At 32.7% G+C, this 24,147-nt stretch overlaps 1 protein-coding gene across 17 annotated transcripts in view; it reads right to left on the bottom strand.

Moving 5' to 3' along the window:
• Window positions 1-7,173: 7,173 nt before the first annotated feature.
• The window catches only part of LOC112324384 (receptor-like protein EIX2), a 70,463-nt gene continuing 53,489 nt past the window's right edge, over window positions 7,174-24,147 (bottom strand). For 3 of the 17 annotated variants that reach the window (XM_052447335.1, XM_052447341.1, XM_052447347.1), the window contains one exon: window positions 7,174-7,563. Coding sequence is in view for 4 of the 17 variants with exons in the window: in XM_052447330.1 (XP_052303290.1) it covers window positions 7,683-10,943 (3,261 nt within the window). In the remaining 13 variants the exon portion in view is untranslated. Of the gene's footprint in view, window positions 10,987-16,557; window positions 16,745-24,147 lie in introns of those variants that run through there. The other 14 variants (XM_052447336.1, XM_052447345.1, XM_052447340.1 and 11 more) reach the window with 12 other exon arrangements.

The raw sequence follows: 24,147 nt of genomic DNA, 5'->3' as shown, positions 1-24,147 counted from the left end.
TTCATATTCATGCTCTCTTCCTTTCCATCCAACCCTAACCTTGTTTCGATACAGATATTGGAGCACAACGTTGCTACCAAAATTAAATCCATGGCTAGTTATGGAATTCCCAGCAAATGTTTTCCAAACAAGGGAACTAAGGTTATTGAGGCATTTTGGAATGATTCCAGAGATATTGTTTAGAGATACGTCGTCCAAGATCAGAATGGTTGCTAGGTGAAAAATATGTGGCGATACGCTTCCATTCAACCCATTAGACTGCAGGGAAAAGGAATTTCAGGGATGGCATGCTTTCTCCTATCCAATCTGGTATTTCTCCTTGAAACTAACCTGTACTCTGGTCTAAAAAGACCAGAGAAATGCAAAGGCTTAAAGACAAAGGTAACTCTCCAACAAAGCTATTATTGTGCAAATTCAATGTTTCAAGCCGGGACATATGATCAATGAAGCTGGGAATTTCACCTGAAAGGTTGTTGTTGTTGGCCAAATTCAATTTGTACAATGCCTCAGCTTCTTAGTCATTTCCATTGATTTCTTTGAAGATCAGCACTGCCAAGTGAAGCGCATATCTTCCTGCATTGAAATTATTAAGAGCTTCAAGTCTTGGTCAAAGTCATCAACAAATGCGGTGCCACTATTTGTACGTAGTCATGCATTTATTGAAAAAATTGAATAAAAGCAGGTAACCCAGGGCATGTCATTTTCCTCCATTAGAGTTTCTTTAAGAAAAAAAATAAAAAAGCTTCTCATCTCAAAAAATAAATAATAAAAACTTCCCATCGATCAAATAATTAGCCAAAGTAAAACTGTTCTTATATTAACGGCCTTTCCATTAGCGACTAGCTAATACATTGAGATGGAATTCAGGTTTTTAAGGAATCAAAAGGAGCCGATTTCACATTACCATGCATAGTACAAAATACATAGTTCTTGCCTTTGCCAAATTACATAAACCTTATTTCAATCGACTTTGTCAAATATGAGGTTGGAGACAATGGTGTAAAACAGCGACCAAACTAACGATACAAACTTTCTAGACTAAAGAGGACCCATGTTTTCAGACAGCCACGGTTCCTGACATCAAAAAACAGAGAATAAAAAAATTATTAATCTACAAATAAAAAGGTTGAGATGAAGAATGAACTATTAATCATTAAAAAAAGTAGAGTTAATCTTCACTATGAAATTTCCATTGAAGTACTGAAAATGAGATAACATGTAATTCTGAGTAGTTAAGTATGTATTAATTATGACTAAATGATGATATGTAATAAATAGATTACATAGATTACTTGACTCATTTATTTATGAATCAATATGACAAGTTTAGGCTTAAAATAAGGTTTGGTCTCTCCATCCAAACCAGAATGATAACATAAAAGGACCATAACTTTTAAAATTTCAGAACTCATTTTCCCTATAAAAGCAATTACATCTTTACGTATACTTTTGAATATTTAGATATAAAAAATCTTATTTGGACTTTAGTGTGGGTCAATTTTGTTATTTTTCTTGTTATTTCTAGATCCATGTATTTTTTTTTATTTCATGCTTATTTCATTTGTATTTCAAAATTTGTATTTTTTATTTTCTAGTTGAGATAAGATTTGTAATTCATTTAAGATTTTTTTAAATCTTTTAACAAGGCAAACTTTATTAGTATTATTTCAAGAGGGAATAAGATTGTGAATTTATGGTTCATATCTTAATCTCTTTCGCTCATTAAATTATATGTTTTGTGTGTGTGTTTGTTATTTTTAGTCTCTGTCTAAATTAAGTACACAATTTTTTTGATAATAATCCAAAGATTTTATTGATATAGTTGATTACCGTTGAAAACTAGCAAGTGAAAACCAAAGTGAAGAGGTACAACGGTGATGATATAAAGAAGAAAAGAAAACAGTAAAATCCAAAACTTATACATAAAATAGTACAGAAATTGAAACGTGAATAAAAAATAATTTTGTAAGCTGAATGTAAAAACCTTAAAAAAAAGGTATAAAAGTTGCAAAAATTAAAACTTGAGGGACCAAAATATTTCAAAACACGCCTAAACTACAATGAAAATAAAAAAAGAAAAGAGGATGACTTTTTTTTAGTGTCAATTTTGGCACCCAAAGTTTTAAATTTCTTTTAATCGATAAAATTGAATTTAGTTTTGCCAAATGAAGCATCTACTAAACTGGAATAATTTATTGACATTATCGGAAACTCATACAATTTAAGTTAACCAAAATAAATTATTAAATCAAATCCAAAAAAACTTGATATGGAAAGATCAAAATGAAAAACAAATTAAGTGACTGAAAAAATATTTAAATAACTAAAACAAAGAAGAAAGCAATATGTGAATGCGCCATTGTTCTTCTCACAATGTAAAGGAATTCACTTATCCCCTTAAAATTTTTTTTAATAGCTTTGTAGCATTGACTCATTAAGTAAGATTGCAATGGAACTCGTCAATGGCTGCAACGCAACCCCATTTTTTCTCCTTCCTTTCTTATATGATTGGGCATATACTTTTCAACAATCACCATTAACACATTTATACCTTTTGAACTAATCTTCGAAGAAATTTCTCTGAATTTGTATTTCCTCCGGTGATTATATGTATAGGCTTGCTAGATTTAATGCCAATAATTCAACAAAAGCAGATAAATGAAAATGTAAATTACATGTGTTTTTAATCAAATTCTGTAGCAAAATAAGCAAGCACTAGCATAATTTTTTGATTTGGAGAACGGATATGTTCCATGTTCATGTTGGTGGGATAAACCACTGGTGGTGGCTTTGAAACACTCAGAGGGTATAAAACAAACTGTTTTATTTCAAGAACAAATAGCTTACAACAACTTGAAAAGCTTACAATACACACCCTCTCTCTTTCTCTCTAGTGTTTCTTTCTTCTCTTTCCACACAGAATAGCATAAGCTTAGCTACCTATTTATACACGAATTCAAAACAAGATATTTCAACCTTCAAGTGTGAAGGCAGCTGGCGGCTGGCGGCTAGCGGCTGGGCGGTTGCAAGTGGTGGTTGGGCGGTGACAGCTGGTGGCTGCAAGTGGTGGTTGCCTTCCTTGACCTTCTAGATGGATTGAGTTTAATACAACAAATCTCCCCTTTAAACTCAATCGAGGGATGTCATGCCAAACATGAACTTCATTCTGATAAATGTTTCCCTCTTCAATGGCTTTGTATTTTTACACTTCTTCTTTTGCATTCTTCTTTGTCTTATAGACCCATTTGACACCTATTGCTTTCTTGCTTTCTGGTGGATAAGTCAGCTTCCAGGTATCATTCTTCTCAATAGCATGCATTTCTTCATCCATTGCTTCTATCTTCTCTTCTGTGATAGCTTTGTTGAAGCTAAGTGAGTCATTATCTGCAAAGAAACAAAATATAGTTGTATCTTCCATGACTTGAGTGGCATCGTACAACTCGTCTAGATTTCTCATCCTTCTTGGTCCTTCTGATGAGGATGCTGATGATGATTCTAATGTATTTCTCCTGTTGAATACATGGAATCTGTGTACCGGACTTTGTGGCTCATCTGCCGGTAATATCGGACCTTCTGCAAGTACTGGTGGTACTTCCACTTCATCTTCAAGGATCAAATCAGTGCTGATCCATTTGACTGCTTCTTGGTCATCATTCCATTGCCAAGCTTTATCTTCTTCAAAGATAACATCTCTACTCATGATTACCTTCTTTGTGATGGGATTATACAGCTTGTATCCCATCCTTCTATCACCATATCCGACAAAGATGCATTTCTCGCTTTTATCATCGAGTTTGGTCTTTCTTGCATCTGGGATCTTTGCATATGCCACACAACCAAAGACTCATAGATGAGTAACACTTGGTTTGTGACCACTCCATGCTTCTTCTGGAGTGACAACTTGCAAACTTCTGGTTGGGCAGCGATTCAGTAGATACACTGCACATGATACAGCTTCAGCCCAGTATTGTTTGGGCAGCTTCTTTGCTTTGAGTAAACTTCTGGCCATGTCAAGAATCGTTCGATTCTTTCTCTCATCTACACCATTTAGCTGTGGTGTATAAGCAGGCGTTGTTTGATGTCTGATGCCTTGTTGTGTACAGAAGGCTTCAAAGTCATTTGCTGTATATTCTCCACCTTGATCAGATCTCACTGTTCTGATCTTATAGCCACTTTGCTTCTCAACAATTGCTTTAAAATCTTTAAAACAATTGAACACCTCTGACTTCCTCTTCAGAAAGTATATCCATGTCTTTCTGCTAAAATCATCAATAAAAGTAAGGAAGTACCTATTTTGTCCAGTCGACATAGGCTTTATGGGACCACACACATCTGTGTGCACTAACTCCAGTGGCCTCTTTGCTTTCCAGTTGACTTCTTTGGCAAAACTGGATCTGTGATGTTTGCTGAGGACACAACTCTCACAGACTTCATCTGGATGATCAATATGGGGCATACCTTTGACCATCTTCTTGCTTGCTAGCATCTTCAAGCTCGTGAAATTCAGATGTCCAAGCCTCAGGTGCCAAAGCCACTCTTCACTGTTGGTGATGGCACTCAAACACTTTTCTGCATCATACTGGATGTTCAAAGGAAACATCCTATTCTTGGACATTTTCACATAGGCAATTAATCTCCCATTGTAGTCTGTAACTGTTAGATGACAATTCTTCATGAAAAGTGTATAACCTTTCTCCAGAAGTTGACCTATACTCACCAAGTTCTGCTTTATGGCTGGGACATAGTAGACATCGGTGATGTAGCTATGATCGCCATTCTTCAACTTGATTGGGATGTTGCCTTTACCTTTAAATGGAACTTTTGATGTATCTCCAAAGGTGACTAGACCTTGTATGGTCTCATCTAAATCGCCAAATAGATCTTGTTGGCCACACATGTGATTGCTGGCTTCAAAATCAAGATACCAAATATTCTCTTGATTCTTGTCAAGTCCTTGTTGGACAAATAATGCAATTGCTCCTCTGCTGTTGGCATCTTCATCTGCATAGTTGGCATGCTCACGTACCTCTAATGGAGCTTTCCCTTGACATTTAGTGCTATAGTGCCCAAATTGATTACATCTATAACACTGGATATTTCTCTTGTCACGGTTATTGTAACCGCCTCCTCTTCCTCTAGGAGTAAATGCTTATTGTCCTCGACCTCCTCTAGTGGTGTTTCTACCACCTCTTCCTCTGAAACCTGTATTCCAAGATCCTCTTTCTTGGAATTGCTGAAATCCTCCTCGTCTTTGTGGACTTCTTCCTTGAGTAGTATATCCACTTGTTGAGGTCTCCCCTTGCTCATATCTGTCCTTGAGAGACAGCTTTGCTTGTAAGGCATGCTCAATTGCTTTATCTCCATTTCGCTTTTCAATCTTCTGCTCATGAGCTTGCAAAGAACTCATAAGTTCATCCACTATCAACTTGTCCACTTCTTTGGACTCTTCAATAGCGACAACAACAAAATCAAATTTTGGATCTAGGGATCTCAAAATTTTTTCTCAATAATCCGAGCATCTGTGAGGGCTTCTCCATTTCTTCTCATCTGATTGACTATCACCATAATTCTTGTGTGATAATCAGAAATAGATTCCGAGGACTTCATTTGCAATAATTCAAATTCACCTCGTAAGGATTGAAGATGAATCTTCTTGATTCTGTCAGCACCTTTGTATTTTTGTTGGAGAGCCTCCCATATTTCTTTTGATGTTTCTGCGGAAGCAATAATCTCGAATATAGCTTCATCAAGACCTTGATAGATGATGGTCTTTGCTTTGTTGTCTTTCTTTCTATTTGCTTTGAGGACTTGATTTTCTGCCTCTTGTAGAGCATCTTCTGCTTCTTTGGACTCTGGTTCATCATAACCATATTGCACAATCTCTATACACTCTTGTGAACCAAGAAATGCCTTCAATCTGATGCACCAACTATCATAGTTGTCCTTGGTTAGCTTCGGGATGAGTGTATGTGCATTTTCTGTAGTCATTTTGCTCCTTAAATGACTATATCACCTTCTAGGAGTTGAATTTGGCAAAACGAACACTGTATATCGATCCGGAATGCTTCAAAACGTAGGGACCGGTCTGACTTTGTTGAAAATGGGTCCGAAATAGGGTGAACCGGTCAAAACACCAAATCTGGGCGTCGGGCGGTTCGCTGGGGTTGAACCGGGAATATTCTGCGGAATATTCTATCGGCTCGGCTGCGACTATCGAGCGGCTCGGCTTGACACGGGAATATTCTTGGGAATATTCTCTTGGCTCGGCTAGAGGCTCGGCTTTGAAGTCGGCTTAGTGGCTCGGCGCGGCTTGAATATGGCGCGCGTGTGTCTCAGTCGTCGTCTACCTCTGGGCGCGTGGTATGCGCGTGGTCAAACAGTGCAGAATCTTCAGGTTGCACGTGTGGGCTACCTCCGTCTCCGATCAAGCTGATTTGTGCACCAGTGAGTTCGTATGGATGAGGTCTACACTGTGGAATGATCAAAACTTGTTTTTGACAACTTTGAAAATTCGGATATCGCCCAAAACACTTCTGTTTTCTGACAAACAGGGCTCTGATACCAATTGTTGGTGGGAGAAACCACTGATGGTGGCTTTGAAACACTCAAAGGGTATAAGACAAACTGTTTTATTTCAAGAACAAATAGCTTACAACAACTTGAAAAGCTTACAATACACACCCTCTCTCTTTCTCTCTAGTGTTTCTTTCTTTTCTTTCCACACAGAATAGCAGAAGCTTAGCTACCTATTTATACACGAATTCAAAACAAGATATTTCAACCTTCAAGTGTGAAGGCGGCTGGCGGCATAAATCTGGTGGCTGGCGGTTGCAAGTGGTGGCTGGGCGGTGACAGCTGGTGACTGCAAGTGGTGGTTGCCTTCCTTGACCTTCTAGATGGATTGAGTTTAATACAACAGTTCACACTGTTAAGTAAGAACTAAATATTTGCAAAAACATTCCAAATGAAATTCACATGAAAACCAACTTTGAGATTCCATAATATATTACATGATCACTCTCATAGTTTAACATAAAACCAGCAGCAGTAAAAAGAGTTCTCCAATGGAACCTTATTTCTGTTAGTTAATGGTATATGTAGAGCTTTTAATTAGAGAACAAAGAATAGAGAACAGGGAACAAAAGAACAGAGGTGAAAAAAAAATAAAGAACAAAGAGCAGAAACACACGGGGGTGAGGTTACTGCCATCCCTCTAGTTTTATTTATAGAAGAAATCAAACACTACAAAGACAAGAATCAAATAACAACCATCATCTCCTTTATCTAAAGATATATATATATATATATATATATATATATAACTAGACTTATCCAAGATAAGTTTAAATTCTACAGATTCAAACAAGATTAAGATAAATAATTTGAAAAGAAACGTTGCAGAATAAACTCCAGCTTTGGTGCCACCACTTCAACAACAACAATTTCAAACTAGTAGTAGTAGACGATGATGAAGTTGTCAAGGTATAGGACGATGTAGCTCCAGCAAACACGTGCACAAACAATACAAACTCATTGGACAAAGAGGACCTGTTATGCACCCAGCTGCAGCTCCTGTTATAAAATGGAGGGGGGAAACCAGAAAGCGCGAAAACGAACCATTAGTCTTCAATATAAAAAGAAAGGAAAAGATACGTGAATAACCATATTACCTTGCAATCCTTCTAAGCAAGACCGTGCTCGTGCAGCCACTGAAAGGCTCGTTGAAGTCGTGCCTTGCGCACTGCTACCTTCACATAGAGCCAGTCCCATGATTCATCCAAGAACCGGAAATAGGCATGTCTCCAGGAACGTTTTAGCAGTAAAGCACCTGAAACTCCCCAAAAGAATACACTAAAACCAATTCCCATAGCAGTACAAAACCATTTCATGAATTCATCAGCAACGACTTCTTTGCCTCGGTTGTCATCATTAGCAGGTGGACTTTGATTCGTCTCATCTCCAGGGCATCTCTGTAAGAGTGGCTTCCCGCACAATGCAAGGTTACCGGTAAATTGTGAAGCATTAAAGCCTTGCAGCTGAGTGCTTGACGGAATCCTCCCCGACAAGTGATTGTTGGAGAGGTTCAAGAAGGCCAGAAAATTTAGATCAGCCATTGTGATAGGAATCACTCCTGATAGTTGGTTTCCTGACAAATCAAGTGATTCCAACTGTTTCAACTGCCAAATCTTTTGAGGGATTTCTCCAGTCAAATTATTTCCGGATAAATTCAGTGCAAGCAACAGTAAGAGTCCTGTTATTTCTTCTGGAATTTCACCTATTAATTTATTTCTTGCAAAATTAATGATCCTCAAAAGTCCTAGTGTGCTTCCATAATCATCCTCTCTTCCTTTCCATCCAACCGTGATTTTATTCTGATATGCACTAAGAACATCTGGTGTACTGGAATACAGACTAGAAACAGCATTATTCAGATATTCTGACGCTGTTTTACGAACCATGAAAGTGAGGTTATTAAGGCACTTTGGAATGATTCCTGAGATATTGTTTAGAGATAGGTCCAAGATCAGAATATTTGATAGGTGACAAAGATTTTGCGGTATGCTTCCATTGAATCCATTAGATTGTAGGGAAAGGACTTCCAGAGAGGGCATGCTTTCTCCTATCCAGCCTGGTATTTCTCCTCGCAACATATTTGAGCTCAGGTCTAAAAATACTAGAGAAGTACACTTCCTCAAAGACGAAGGTAATTCTCCAACAAAGCTATTATTATGCAAACTCAATGTTTGAAGATGGAACATTGATCCAATGGAGCTGGGAATTTTACCTGAAAAGTTGTTGCTGGCGAAATTCAGAATATTTAGACGAGTGAAATTCATTGAACAATCAGGAATCCATCCCGTCAACAGGTTATTTGAGAGGTCAAGGACACTGATATTTCTTCCAATATTACATAGAAACGAAGCTGAACCTGAAAACTTATTGTTCGAGAGAAACAAGGTTGATATGGTATCTGATGAAAAAAGTGGTAATGGACCCTCAAACTGGTTGAAACTCAAATCCATGTTTCGGAGAATGGAATATTTTGATGAGAAATCTGGCAAAATTCCACTCATCTTGTTGTGAGAAAGGTTTAAGAGTTGCAACTTGGAATTGGACAAGTTCCAAAACCAATTAGGGACTGTATCTGAAATTCTAGAACCAGAGATATCTAGCTCCATGAAATTGTTTTGATTTCGAAGCCACTGAGGGAAATGAGGACCCAAATTACAAGACGAAAGAAATATGCGATCCAATTGAAAAGTGGGAGCCCAGTTAGACTCAAATTTCAAAGCTAGGGAGTTATCGGTTAAATCCAATACCGTTAATTTGGAGAGATTTGAAAAGTGAGCTTCAGACATCACACCTTGTAGGGAATTCCTGCCAACATCCAATTGCTCAAGCTGATATAGGCTTCCAATACTTTCAGAAACATTCCCATCTAAGCGATTGTTAGCAATCACAAACTCTCTCAATGATGAAAGCATCGTAACATCCGCAAGTGATCCGGTGAGTTGGTTGTCATTCAAGTACAAGATAACAATTTCAGAACGTTGACTAAATCGTTTCGGTAAAGATCCATTCAGTTGATTCCGAGAGAGATCCAGCTCTGTCATGGAAGTGAATCTTGTGATGTCAGGCACGGAACCATGAAGCTGATTTCCGTCTAGTTGCAGAATCTCTAGTGAGCTCTCCACGCATCCATGCGAGTCTTGAAACAACTGAGACAGCTCTCCAGTGAGATTGTTTCCACTCATATGCAGTACTTTTAAACTGCACATCCGCCCAAATGTACTCAAATCGCCTTGTAATTGGTTAAAGGATAGATCAAGAGTCCTAAAAGATGTCATGTTTGTGAAAGCATCTGGAATTGAACCTTGTAAATGGTTAAAGGATAGATAAAGAGTCCTAAGAGAAGTCATGTTTGTGAAAGCATCTGGAATTGAACCTTGTAATTGGTTACAGGATAGATCAAGAGTCCTAAGAGAAGTCATGTTTGTGAAAGCATCTGGAATTAAACCTTGTAATTCGTTAAAGGATAGATCAAGAGTCCTAAGAGAAATCATGTTTGCGAAAGCTTCTGGAATTAAGCCTTGTAATTGGATATATGAGAGCTGAAGATGCTCAAGAAAGAAAAGGTTAGAAAGGAAGTCAAGACTTTTAAAAGTAACACCATCATTATAACTGAGATCAAGATCAACAAGGTTATTACTAAAATTAGACAACCAATTGAATGTGGAAGAAGCAAGATAGTTGTGAGAGAGATCAATGACAGCTAGGGATTTAGAAGAATTTGTAGAAGAAAGAGAGGGAGGACTGTTATTTGAAAGATCACAATTCCTGAACAGCAAGATTTTTAAGAAAGGAAACTTCTTAACAGTTTGTATCCAGTCAATGACTTGGCTGAGATTGTTTCCACTCAAATCAAGATATTCAAGAGAAAAAAGGTTGGAGAGAAAGTCAAGACTTGTAAAATTAACATAATAATTACCACTAAGATCAAGATACTGTAGTCTTGAAAGGTTCCAAAACTGATTTGAAAGAGTTCCAACAATACCAATAGAAGAGAGATCAAGATACCTTAATTTTTTTAGAGAACCAATGAAATATGGAAAAGAACTCCCTTCAAAAGAGTTTCTATTTAGATTCAGGTAACTCAAATGCTGTAACTCAAGTAGTGAATTACTGATCTTACCAGTTAAATATCCGTTAATGTAATTCTCCTGGTGAAGATCAAGATGAGTAACATGACCAGTTCGATTGTTGCATCGAACTCCTCTCCATTTGCAGCAATCCCTCTTCTCTTCTTCACTTCCCCAAGTTGAAAGAAGACCAAAGTCATCAATAAGGTCTTCTTTAAACTTGAGAAGGGCTTGTCTCTCCCTCTCTATGCACCCGAAAGTTGCCCCTTTCACTCCAGAAATGAACCCAGGAGCAAGTTTCATGAGCAACAGAAGCACAATAAGCACATAAAGATGATGAAACGACCTGTCGTGCTTTATCAGCAGCATGATCACAAAAAAAAAAAAGATAATATCGAAGTGGGTATGGAAATAATAATTGAGAGCAATGAGAATTTGGTGGGAAATGTAACTTTGAATCCATTCACTTCACAACTTCCCTATATATAATATAAAAAACACTATAAGAAAATTTAAAATTAAGTCATTAATTATATAAGTCAAGGTTGATGGATATAATTTCTTTTGTTTTTATTATTTTATAATACTTAAAATGTAACTAATAATAAAGAGAGAAAATTAAAAAAAATTCAAAATTTTTTTTATTTCTCACTCTTTTATGGTATCTCTCATGTATTACAAGTAGTGATATAACTTAAACATCATCGCAGAAAAATAAAATTAAAAAAATACTGCTTCTCTAAATGTCTTCAGACATTTATTGATAATATGTGCCCCTAAGTATTTTTTAAAAAATTATTTGCTTTAAATTATTTTTTTTGGTGCTTTCATATCATTTTAATGTGCTAATATCAAAAATAATTTTAAAAAAATAATAAAAAATTATTTTAATACATTTCTAAACAAAAAACATTTTAAAAAACAACCTCTACTACATTACCGTTACATCCTCTAATTATACGTACCCCATGTTTTTAGGCAAAGACTTTTCAAGTCATCAATATGTTTAAGAAGATGCCACTTGAAAAAAATAATTTAAATGGTTCAGATGTCTTATTTATCTTATTATATGGTCTTAGCCTTAACTTTATAGGCAAAAACCATTTATTGTTACCCTAAAAATATTTATTAGGATATATTTGTTTTTCTGTTTTAAAAATAATTTAAATATTTTTTCTTTGCTTTAAATTAATTTTTTTAGTACTTTCAGATTATTTTGATGGACTAATATCAAAAATAATTTTTTAAAATTAAAAAAAATTATTTTAATACATTTCTGAACAAAAAACAATCTCTATTATATTGCTAAACATCCTCTAATCATGCATGCCCCCATGCTTTTGGACAAAGACTTTTCAAGTCATTAGTGTGTTTAATAAGATGCCATGTGGAAAAAATAATTTCAATGGTTCACATGCCCTATTTATCTTATTATGTGGTTTATAGCCTTAACCTCGTTGGCAAAAACCATTTATTGTTTCCTAAAAAACTTTTATTGGGATATATTTATTTTTATGTTTCAAAAGTAATTTTTAAAAAAGTTAATTTTTTTTATTTTAAATTAATTTTTTTTTGATGTTTTCAGATCATTTTGATATACTAATATAAAAAATATTTTTTTTAAAAAAAATAATATTTTAATTTATTTATAAATAAAAAATATTTTAAAAATCAATCTCTACTAAAGTTAAACATCCTCTAATTATGCGTGCCCCATACTTTGGGTAAAGACTTTTCAAGTCATCAGTGCGTTTAAGAAGATGCCACATGAAAAAAATAATTTCAATGATTCAAATTCCTTATTCATCTTATTATGTGGTTTATAGCCTTAACCTCATACGCAAAAACCATTTATTGTTTCCTAAAAAACATTTATTTGGATATATTTGTTTTTGTATTTTAAAAGTATTATTTTAAAAAAATAATTTTTTTTTTATTTTAAATTGATTTTTTCTTGATGTTTTCAAATTATTTTGATATACTAATGTTAAAATATTTTTTAAAAAATAAAAAATTATTATTTTAATATATTAAAAAAAAATTAAATATAACCTCTACTCACCCCTAAACATTCTCTAATTGTGCATGCCCCATACTTTTAGATAAAGACTTTTCAAGTCATCAATGTGTTTCATCTTCCTAGTCATTTCCGTTGACATCTAAGAAATCAGCACTTCCATGTGAAGTGCTTGCCTTGATCATCAATGGAAATTATTTAGGGCTTCAGTCTTGCTCGAAGTCATCAATAACCCCCACGTTTTCTCATTCCTTTCTTTCAACCATGTAAAAGTATTTTTTTAAGAAGACACTGTATAATTATACATTGCTCAAAGACATTGTATGAGTTTCTTGATTTACATTTAAAAACTTTTTTATATATAAAAATACATTAAAAAGCCTACATATATAATCTTTTTTGGATGAATGTTGAAGTTGGATAAACACTATAACTTCAACATTTTTATACCAGTTTTAATAGGGTTAGAAGAAGTAAGTTTTAATATTTGTATCCTTTGGTTTTTTTCTTTTCTAATTGATTTGTTCCATTTATTTTAACAATTCGTTTTTTTAATTAATCTGTTTTTTAATTGGGTAATCACTCGCAATTTCTTCATAGGATGCCTCACTAGCTATGATTGCACTTTTGGTATTTTTTTTTAATAAAAGCCTATGCCAATGGAGGCGCGTGCTCTGCTCGTGAACGCCGTTCCTTTCTTTTGCGGGGGAAATTATGGATTTTTTTTATTTTTTTTTATCAAAGAAATATGAATTGATAATAGCATCCCTTATCCTGTTGCTATTTTAAAGAGAGAACTGTGATGCGATTTTCTATACCATACAAAATGATCGCACTCTGTTGTTTTTTTGTCATCTTCTGATCAAATATCTGTCGTGTAAGTGCAGTTTCGATCAATATAATTCGGAATTTGACCAGTTACAAACCGAAGAGGTCATATAATGTCGGAATATGTACAGGCCATTCTTATTGCCCCACGCACCCACTACACATGTTCCCTCCCATTAAAGGTACCAAGGAAATATATTTATAGCTATGAGGACAGGCTTATTCAATTACATGAACTGAAATCTTTTTTGAAATTTACGATTTTGCTGGCAAAGCTTCAGGTGATTATGAATGTTTTTATGTAGCTAACTTTTGGAATCCAGAATTGCCCTGCCTTAAAATTAAGAGCATTATTGAATAATAAAAAAAAAACTTCAGAATATATATATTGGTATTCGCCGATCTACCAGATATCAAGGGAAAAGGCTTGTTCAAAGGAGGAAAAAAAAGGTGCTAGAGGCTGTACTAATTAAGTGAGATTTATTCAAATAAATTTATAACAGTGGTAAATAAAGACTTTTCAAGTCATCAATGTATTTAAAAAGATATCTCATCTTCGTAGTCATTTCCGTTGACATCTAAGAAATCAGCACTTCCATGTGAAGTGCTTGCCTTGATCATCAATGGAAATTATTTAGGGCTTCAGTCTTGCTCAAAGTCATCAATAACCCACACGTTTTCTCATTCTTTTCTTTCAACCATCTGTTTCTGTGGTGTAAAAGTATTTTTTTAAAAAGACATATACATTGCTCAAAGACATTGTATGAGTTTTTTGATTTAGTATGGTCTGAAGCCTGAACCTCATATATAGAGAATCTACGGATACAATGTATACGCAAAAACCATTTACTGTTTCTCTAAATTTCTTCCGACAGTTATTTGTGCGTGCCCCTTACTTCTGGGAAAAGACTTCCAAGTCATCAGTGTGTTTAAAAAAAAGTCTTCCTGAATGGAAATTATTTTCTGGGCAGACCTGCACTTGGAGAGAGATCTTGGGAAGGCCATGGAGACTGCTTCAAAGTTTGTCAAGGAGAGGGTGAAGAATAAGAAAGTTTGCTTCAAAGTGATTCGAGGAAGGATTTCTTAGATGTTCTGCCTGATTTCAGAGGCAGTGGAAAAGATGAGCCCGATAAACTTTCAGAACGGCACCTCAACATTTTTATACCGGCAATTCTCTAATTTTACTATAACTTCCATTTATTTTCCTTGTAGATGCAGTTGGATAAACACTATAAGAAAATTTAAAATTAAATCATTATATTGTATAAGTCAAGGTCGATGGATATAATTTCTTTTATTTTTTATTATTTTATAATACTTAAAGTGTAACTAATAATACTTCCACAAACACAAAGGAAAGAGAGATAATAATAAAAACAAAATTCCAACTAATATCACGTGGAAAAATTAATTTTAATAGTTCAGATGCCTTATTTAATTTAATATGTTGTTTCCATAAAAAATAATTTATTTGGATATAATTATTTTTGAGTTTCAAAAGTATTTTTAAAAAAGTATTTTTTTAATTTTAAATTAATATTTTTTTGCTTTCAAATTATTTTAATAGGTTAATGTTAAAATTATTTTTTAAAAATAAAAAATATTATTTTAATATATTTTTAAATAAAAAAATTAAAAGAAACTCAGCTACACTGTCAAGCTTCGTGCTCGATACTTTTGGGCAAAGATTTTCAAGTATTCGGTGTGTTTAAGAAGATGGCACGTGGAAAAAACCAAAAACAATTTAATGTTTCTCTAAATTTTTTTATTTGGATATATTTATTTTTGTCTTTTAAAAGTATTTTTAAAGAAATTAAATTTTTTTTCTTTGCTTTAAATTTATTTTTTTTATTTGTGTTTTTAGATCATTTTAATATACTAATATCAATAATAATTTTTAAAACATAAAAAAATATTATTTTAATATATTTTTAAATAAAAAATATTTTAAAAAATAATTTTTACTATATTATTAAACGTCCTGAAGGAATTGTGCATGCCCCATATTTTTAGGTAAAGATCATCTGTGTGTTTAAGAAGATGCCATAAGAAATAAATAATTTAAATGGTTTAGATGCCTTATTTATTTAACTATGTGTTCTATAGCCTTAACCTCGTACACAAAAACTATTTACAGTTTTTTCTAAATTTCTTTTTTATTTTGATATATTTGTTTTTGTGTTACTTGTGCGTGCCCCTTGCTTCTGGGAAAAGACTTCCAAGTCATCAGTATGTTTTAAAAAAAATATGTCTTCTGAAAGGAAATTAATAAGAGCTGCAAGTCTTCGTCAAAGTCATCAATAGTTTTAAAAAATGTTTTCATTTCTTGGATTTTTCTTGTCCCCCTTCGTTAATTTCTTTTTAATGGATTACCTCTATTTTTAGCAATTTTGATGAAATTTCCTTTTATAAGCAGGGCGTGGGCGTGTGGTCACTCTGGCCACTTTTAATGGTCTTCTAAGGTCTCATTGAGTTCATCTCATTTATATCTTTTCAACAGTAACAGAGCTTCAGTTTGTCCTCAGTCATTCTTTCTTAGAGATAAACTGATATCCAAATTTTAAAATCAAACATGGATTACCTTTTATCGGAAACTCATACAAATTAAGTTAACAAAAATAAATTAATAAATCAAATCCAAAAAAACTTGATATGGGCATACTTTTAAATGACTGAAAAAAATATTTAAATGACGAAAACAAAGAAGAAAGCAATATGCGAATTTCTTTGAAATTTTTTCTCCTTTCTTATATGACTGGGCATACTTTTCAACAATCACCATTGACACATTTATAATTTTTGAACTAATCTTCGAAGAAATTTCTCTGAAATTTTATTTCCTCCGGTGATTACTTGTATAGGCTTGAAGTAACATCAATTTCAATACCTGCTAATTGCTTGATTTAATGCCAATAATTCAAAAAAAGCAGATAAATAAAAATGTAAATTACATGTGTTTTTAATTAAATTCTGTAGCAAAATAAGCAAGTACGTACTGGCATAATTTTTTTATTTGGAGAATGAATGTGTTCCATCTTCACACTGTTAAGTAAAGAACTAAATATTTGCAAAAACATTCCAAATGAAATTCATATAAAAACCAACTTTGAGATTCCAAAATATATTACATAATCACTCTCATAGTTTCACATAAAACCCAGCAGGTGTACAAACACGACGATGTATCTCAAGAAACACGTGCACAAAAAATACGGACTCCTTGGACAAAGCGGACCTGTTATGCACCCAGCTGCAGCTCCTGGTATAAAATGGAAAGCGCGAAAACGGGCCATTAGTCTTCATTAAAAAAAGAAAGGAAAAGACGTGTGAATAACCATGTTACCTTGCAATCCTTCTAAGCAAGAACGTGCTCGTGCAGCCTCTGAAATTCTCGTTGAAGTCGTGCCTTGCGCACTGCTACCTTCACATAGAGCCAGTCCCATGATTCATCCAAGAACCGGAAATAGGCATGTCTCCAGGAACGTATGAGCAGTAAAGCACCTGAAACTCCCCAAAAGAATACACTAAAACCAATTCCCATAGCAGTACAAAACCATGCACTGAACTCATGAACAGTTTCTTGATTGTCTTGGATCACACCATTCATCACTAAATTTCGAGGCAAATCACCTCCAAGGCATTTATTGGTGACTGGTAGACCACACAAAGCAGGATTGCCAATAAAAGCTGAAGCATCAAAGCTCTGAAGCTGAGTGCTTGATGGGATTTGCCCAGACAAGTTGTTGTAGGAGACATTCAAGTAACTCAGAAAATTCAGATCGCCCATTGTGACTGGAATTGCACCAGAGAACTGATTTCCTGACAAATCAAGAGATTCTAACGATTTCAACAGCCCAATTGTTTGGGGGATTACTCCAGTCAAATTATTTCTTGACAAATTCAGAGCAACCAACCCAAGCAGGCCAGTTATTTCCTCTGGAATTTCTCCAGATAAATTGTTGCCTGCAAAATCAATGACACGCAGCAGTCCAAGGTATCTCTCATACTCATAATCTCTTCCTTTCCATCCAACCCATGCCTTATTGATATAGTAGCGTCCAGAAAAAATTGCTCCACATCTCATAGAAGTCAAGTAAAGATTGTCAATGATAGTCTCTGCTTCTCCTTTCAGAACCATAGTAGTTAGATTGTTGAGACACTTTGGTATGGCTCCAGAGATGGTGTTTTGGGAGAGGTCCAAGATCCTAAGATTTGTTAGCTGACAAAGATGTAGTGGGATGCTTCCAATGAATTCATTAGATTTAAGGGAAAGGAACATCAAAGATGAGAGGCTTTCTCCTATCCAAGCTGGTATTTCTCCGGATAATTGGTTTCTACTAAGGTCCAAGAATTTCAACATGCTACAGTTTTTTAAAGACATAGGCAATTCTCCATAGAGGCTATTTTTGTTTAAACTCAATGTTTGAAGGGAAAACAATGATCCAACAGAGCTTGGAATTTCACCTGACAAATTGTTGTTAGCCAAATTCAGAACAACGAGTGTGCTCCAATTCATGAAACAATTTGGAAGTTGTCCGGTTAACAGATTGTTTGACAGATCAAGGAAGCTCAAAGCCTTGCCTACAATATTGCATATAAGAGAAATTGGCCCTGAAAACAAATTGTTAGAAAGAATCAATGAGGCTGTGTTAAAAGGAAAAGCTGGCAGTAGACCCTCAAACCGATTAAAACTCAAATCAAACCCAGGGAATGTATCATCAACTGCATCTACTGATGAAAAATCTGGCAGTGTTCCCCTCATCAAGTTGTGAGATATGTTTAAGAAAGCCAACTTAGGCAGTAGGTTCCAAAACCAATTAGGGACGGTATCTGAAATACTAGCACTGGAGATATCTAGCAAACGGACTTTTATCTGAGTTCGCAGCCATTTTGGGAAACAAGGCCCCAAGTGGCATGAACTAAGATGAATGTTTTTCAATTGAAAAGCAGGGTCCCAATCGGATTTGAATCTCAAAACTAAGGAATTATAAGACAAATCCAAGTGCTTTAATTTGGAGAGATTAGAAAAATGTCCGCCAGACACCAAACCTTGCAAAGAATTAAAAGAAACATCGAAATAGTCAAGCTTGGAAAGGAATCCAATACTTTCTGGTATAGACCCATTCAGTTGATTATTCGAGATATCTAATTCTCTCAAGGAAGAAAATCTAGCAATATCAGTCAATGAACCACGGAGCTGATTCTGGCATAATCTTAAAATCTCCAGCGAGCTCTCTGTGCGTCCATATAAGTTCCGAGTGAGATCAGAAAGCTCCCCGGTGAGATTGTTGTGGCACAAATCTAGCGTATGCAAGCTGCACATCTCCCCAAGAGATCTTGGAATGCCACCTTCAAGCTGATTACGGGATAGAACAAGATTTGTAAGAGCACTCATCTTTCTGAAGCCATCTGGAACCAAACCTTGTAACTGGTTACCAGAAAGGTCAAGGTCAGCAAGGCTGTTACTTAAGTTATACAGCCAGGGGTATATTGCAGAAGAAAGATTGTTATTAGAGAGATGGAGTACAGCAAGAAATTTAGAAGAGTTCATGAAAGAAAGAGGTGAAGGAATTATATCCGTAAGACTACACTGATTTAATCGCAAGTCTTTTAGGCGAGGGAGGTTGGTAACCACTTGCAGCCAGTCATTTACCTTGCTGAGGTCGGAACCACTCAAATCAAGATGCTCCAAAGAAGAAAGATGAGAAAGCCAGCCAAGATTTTCAACACTGGCATCAAAACTATAGCTGAGATCAAGAGACTGCAATCTTGAGAGGTTCCTGAGGTGATATGGGATAGTTACAGTGAAAAGGTTGTAGGAGAGGTTCAGGTATCTTAGGCTGCTTAGGGAGCCAATGAAATCCATGATACTCTCATCAAGATTATTCAAACTCAGGTCCAAGTAATTCAAATGCTGCAACTCAAGTAATGAATTACTAACCTTGCCTGTTAGAGGCGTAAAATGATGCTCATACAAAGGTGAGGAATGAAGATTAAGTGAAGTAACATGACCAGTTATGTTGTCACAGCCAACTCCTCTCCACTTGCAGCAATCTCTTTTCTCTTCTTCACCCCCCCAAGAAGAAAGAACACCATCTTCATCAATAATATCTTCTTTAAACTTAAGAAGTGCTTGTCTCTCCCGCTCAATGCACCCAATTTCCCCCCCTGTTGCCCCTGTAATGAATCCAGGAAAAGGGATGTGCAACAATACAAGCACAATAATTAAAACATAGTTTTTGGGCATTATTATCGCTATGAAAATGAAGCAAAAAAAGCATTTTTGTTGGGTTCTTGTAATCCTTTTTAAATAAATTTTAAGTTGACTTGTCTTCTCTTTTTTCTTTTTCTTCAAGATAATAATAAGAAAATTTGAAATTAAGTCATTATATTGGATATATAAGTCAAGGTCGATGGATATAATTTCTTTTATTTTTTATTATTTTATAATACTTAAAGTGTAATTAATAATACTTCATAAACACAAAGGAAAGAGAGATAACGATAAAAAAAAAATTCCAACTAATATCACGTGGAAAAATTAATTTTAATAGTCCAGATGCCTTATTTAATTTAATATGTTGTTTCCATAAAAAAACATTATTTGGATATATTTATTTTTGAGTTTCAAAAGTATTTTTTAAAAAATATTTTTTTATTTTAAATTAATTTTTTTTGCTTTCAAATTATTTTAATATGTTAATGTTAAAATTAATTTTTAAAAATAAAAAAATATTATTTTAATATATTTTTAAATAAAAACATTACAAAAAACTCAACTACACTGTCAAACTTTGTGCTCAATACTTTTTGGCAAAGACTTTTGAAGTCTTCGGTGTGTTTAAGAAGATGTCACGTTGGAAAAACCAAAAACAATTTAATGTTTCTCTAATTTTTTTTTTATTTTTTTTATTTGGATATATTTGTTTTTGTCTTTTAAAAGTATATTTAGAGAAATTAAATTTTTTTTCTTTGCTTTAAATTTTTTTTTTGTGTTTTTAGATCATTTTAATATACTAATATCAAAAATAAATTTTAAAACATAAAAAAATATTATTTTAATACATTTTTAAACAAAAAAATATTTTAAAAAATAATTTTCACTACACTGTTAAACATCCTAGAATTATGTGTGCCCCATTCTTTTGTACATAGACTTTTGAAGTCTAGTGTGTTTAAAGAGATGTCACGTGGAAAAAACAAAAAAAGTACATACTGTTTTTCTAATTAATTTTATTTTAATATATTTGTTTTTGTATTTTAAAAATATTTTAAAAAAAAATTAAATTTTTTTTCTTTACTTCAAATTAATTTTTTCTTTGTGCTTTTAGATCATTTTAATGTAACAATATCAAAAATAAATTTTTTAAAATTAAAAAAATATTATTTTAATACATTTCTAAATAAAAAAAATATTTTAACAAATAATCTCTACTATACTATTAAACATCCCGTGCGTGCCCCATATTTTTGGGCAAAGACTTTCGAATTATTCAATGTGTTTAAAGAAGATGTCACGTGGAAAAAACCAAAAAATATATATTGTTTCTCTATTTTTTTTATTTTAATATATTTATTTTTGTGTTTAAAAAATATTTTAAAAAAAAATTAAATTTTTTTTCTTTGCTTTAAATTAATTTTTTTTTTGTGCTTTTAGCTCATTTCAATGTAACAATATCAAAAATAAATTTTTTAAAAATTAAAAAAATATTATTTTAATACATTTCTAAATAAAAAAATATTTTAACAAATAATCTCTACTACGCTATTAAACATCCTGTGTGTGCCTCATATTTTTGGGCAAAGACTTTCAAATTATTCAATGTGTTTAAAGAAGATGTCGTGTGGAAAAAACCAAAAACCATTTACTATTTTTTTAATTTATTTTATTTGAATATATTTATTTTTGTGTTTTAAAAGTATTTTTAAAAAATTTCCTTACTTTTAATTAATTTTTTTTCTATAGCCTTATTTATTTAACTATGTGTTCTATAGCCTTAACCTCGTACACAAAAACTATTTACTGTTTTTTCTAAATTTCTTTTTTATTTTGATATATTTGTTTTTGTGTTACTTCTGCGTGCCTCTTGCTTCTGGGAAAAGACTTCCAAGTCATCAGTATGTTTTTAAAAAAATATCTTCTGAAAGGAAATTATTAAGAGCTTCAAGTCTTCGTCAAAGTCATCAATAGCCCACACGTTTTTCCATTCCTTTATTTGATAGACATTCTCTCCCGCATCAACTTATGGTCTACTAACCTTGTAGGCAAAAACCATTTACTATTTTTTCTATTTAATTTAAAAATATATTTTAATTTTTTCTATTTAATTAGTTTATAAATTATTTAGTTTATAAATTATAAATAATTTGATCCAAGGCTCTGATAGAGCATGGGAAAATATACACGTCTACTAACCTTGTAGGCAAAAACCATTTACTATTTCTCTAAATTTCTTTGGACATTTACTATAGTGGGTGCCCATTATTTTTTAGCAAAGACTTTTCAAGTCATTAGTGTTTAAGAAGATATCACTTGGAAAAATTTATTTCAATAGTTTAGATACCTTATTTATCTTATTATGCTGTTCCATAAAAAAAATTTATTTCAATATATTTATTTGAGTTTTAAAAATATTTTTTTAAAAAATTAAAATTATCAGTGGTCTCTCCCCCAACAGTTTGGTGTGCAATATCTCCACGGGATATGTTCATAAAATTCAGTCAAGGTTGATGTATAAGATTAGATGGATATATATATTTTATAATTTTATAATTAATAATACTTCATAAACACAAAGAAAAGAGAGAGAATCAGTAAGAAAGTTTTCACTTAATTTCTTTTTAATTCTCACTCTTCTGTCTTTATTATTTGCGTATATCTCTCATATATTACAAGTAGCGGTATAATTTAAACATCATAGCAGGAAAAAAAAGATTTATTGACCAAAGCAGAAAGGATTAAAAACTTGAGGGAGCTAGAATGAAAAAATGGTCATGGATATTGATTTGAGTGTTGATGAAAAGTAGAAGATGCTACCGTGCTCTACAAGTCTCCTTTAGCATATTAGTAATTTTAGGAGAAAAAAAAACATCTGGACAAAGTGATGGTGTTCTTCGTCGAGCATGTTGGCTTCATAAGAGATTGGTGAAGGAAATCAATGAATTGAGATTTGTACCTGTTTATTTGTTGGAAAGTTTTTTTTTTTAAGTAAATTTCAGGAAAGTGAATTATTTTCTGATGTTTGATAGTGTAATGAAAAATAAGTTGGAAAACACTTTCCAGTATTTGGTTATGTCATGGAAAATGAGCTAGAAAATAACTTATTAATGTTTTACTTTTCTCAAGTTTATTAAAATAATGAGGAACAAATCTTACAAATTAAAAAATTGAATGAGAATGAAATTGAAAAAAAAATAATTTCATAAATTATCTCAAATAAAATAAATAATAATCAAAATAATAGAGATCAAATCTAAAAAATAAAAAAATAAAAGATGAAGAAATTAAAATAATAATAATTAACATTTCATAAATTATTTCAAATAAAATAAGTAACAATCAAAAGAATGAGGATCAAATTTGATAGATAAAAAATTTCAATAAAAAAATGATAAGGGAAAAACAAATAACAATTATAAAAATGAGGACCAAAGTTAATATAAAAATTAAATTTTAAGAGATGAAATTGAAAAATAAATATTCAAAACAAAATATATATAGCAATCAAAAATTTGAAGATCAAATTTGATATAATCAGCAAATAATATGACATATCTAAATTTTTCACAACTTCTGGAAAATATTTTCTGCCCAAATTTTCCAGGAAAATACTTTCTTGAAATCCAAGCTAAATTTTTCTTTGACTGGAAAGTATTTTTCGTTAACCAACTTTTCTAATAGTAAATAAATATAAGAAAATTTAAAAAGTAATTTTTCAAAAATTACTTTTTAAAAAACAAACATAACCTTGATGGACATTGAAAGGTACAATTGCAAGAATGAGATGAGAGAGGCTAAAGGAAAATGAAAAATTGGGATGAGCTTTTGGGATAAATAGAAATTCTTTATTATTATTATTATTATTATTTGTTTAAGACAACGGGTTAAGATATGACACGTGAAAAACATAATTTCAATGGTTCAGATGTTTTATTTATCTTATTATATGGTCTATAACCTATATTTATAAGCAAAAACTATCTATTGTTTCCCTAAAAAAAAATTATTGTAAAAAAATTTAAATTTTTTTTTTATTTCAAATTAATTTTTTTTATTTTTTTTATTTTCAAATTATTTTAATATGTTAATATCAAAACTACTACCCACCTTTTAATTTCAAGATCATTATGTCTACGAAGATGCCTCAGCTTCCTAGTCATTTCCATTTTCAGGGGGTATAAATGTTACCGGATCTTTTCAAAACATTATAAGTTTCAAGACAGAGAGTATGTACACCTACACGTTTGTAGCAAGAAGAAATGAAATCTCCTGCAGTCCAAACCCAATTCTTATCGGCCATATGGGTCTAACACCCCATTCTTTTAACAGCCTCGATAAAATCTTCTTTTTTAGGGATAAGAGTTATTTTTTGTACGTCTTTTTTTTAAAAAAGAAACTGATATCTAGATTTTAAAATCAAATACGGGTTATGTCTATTCTTA

This window comes from Populus trichocarpa, chromosome 15 (genome assembly GCF_000002775.5).
Source record: "Populus trichocarpa isolate Nisqually-1 chromosome 15, P.trichocarpa_v4.1, whole genome shotgun sequence".
Classification (NCBI taxonomy): domain Eukaryota; kingdom Viridiplantae; phylum Streptophyta; class Magnoliopsida; order Malpighiales; family Salicaceae; genus Populus; species Populus trichocarpa.
The sequence above is the reverse complement of the archived record's forward strand: the minus strand, read 5'-3'. Positions and strand labels throughout refer to the sequence as shown.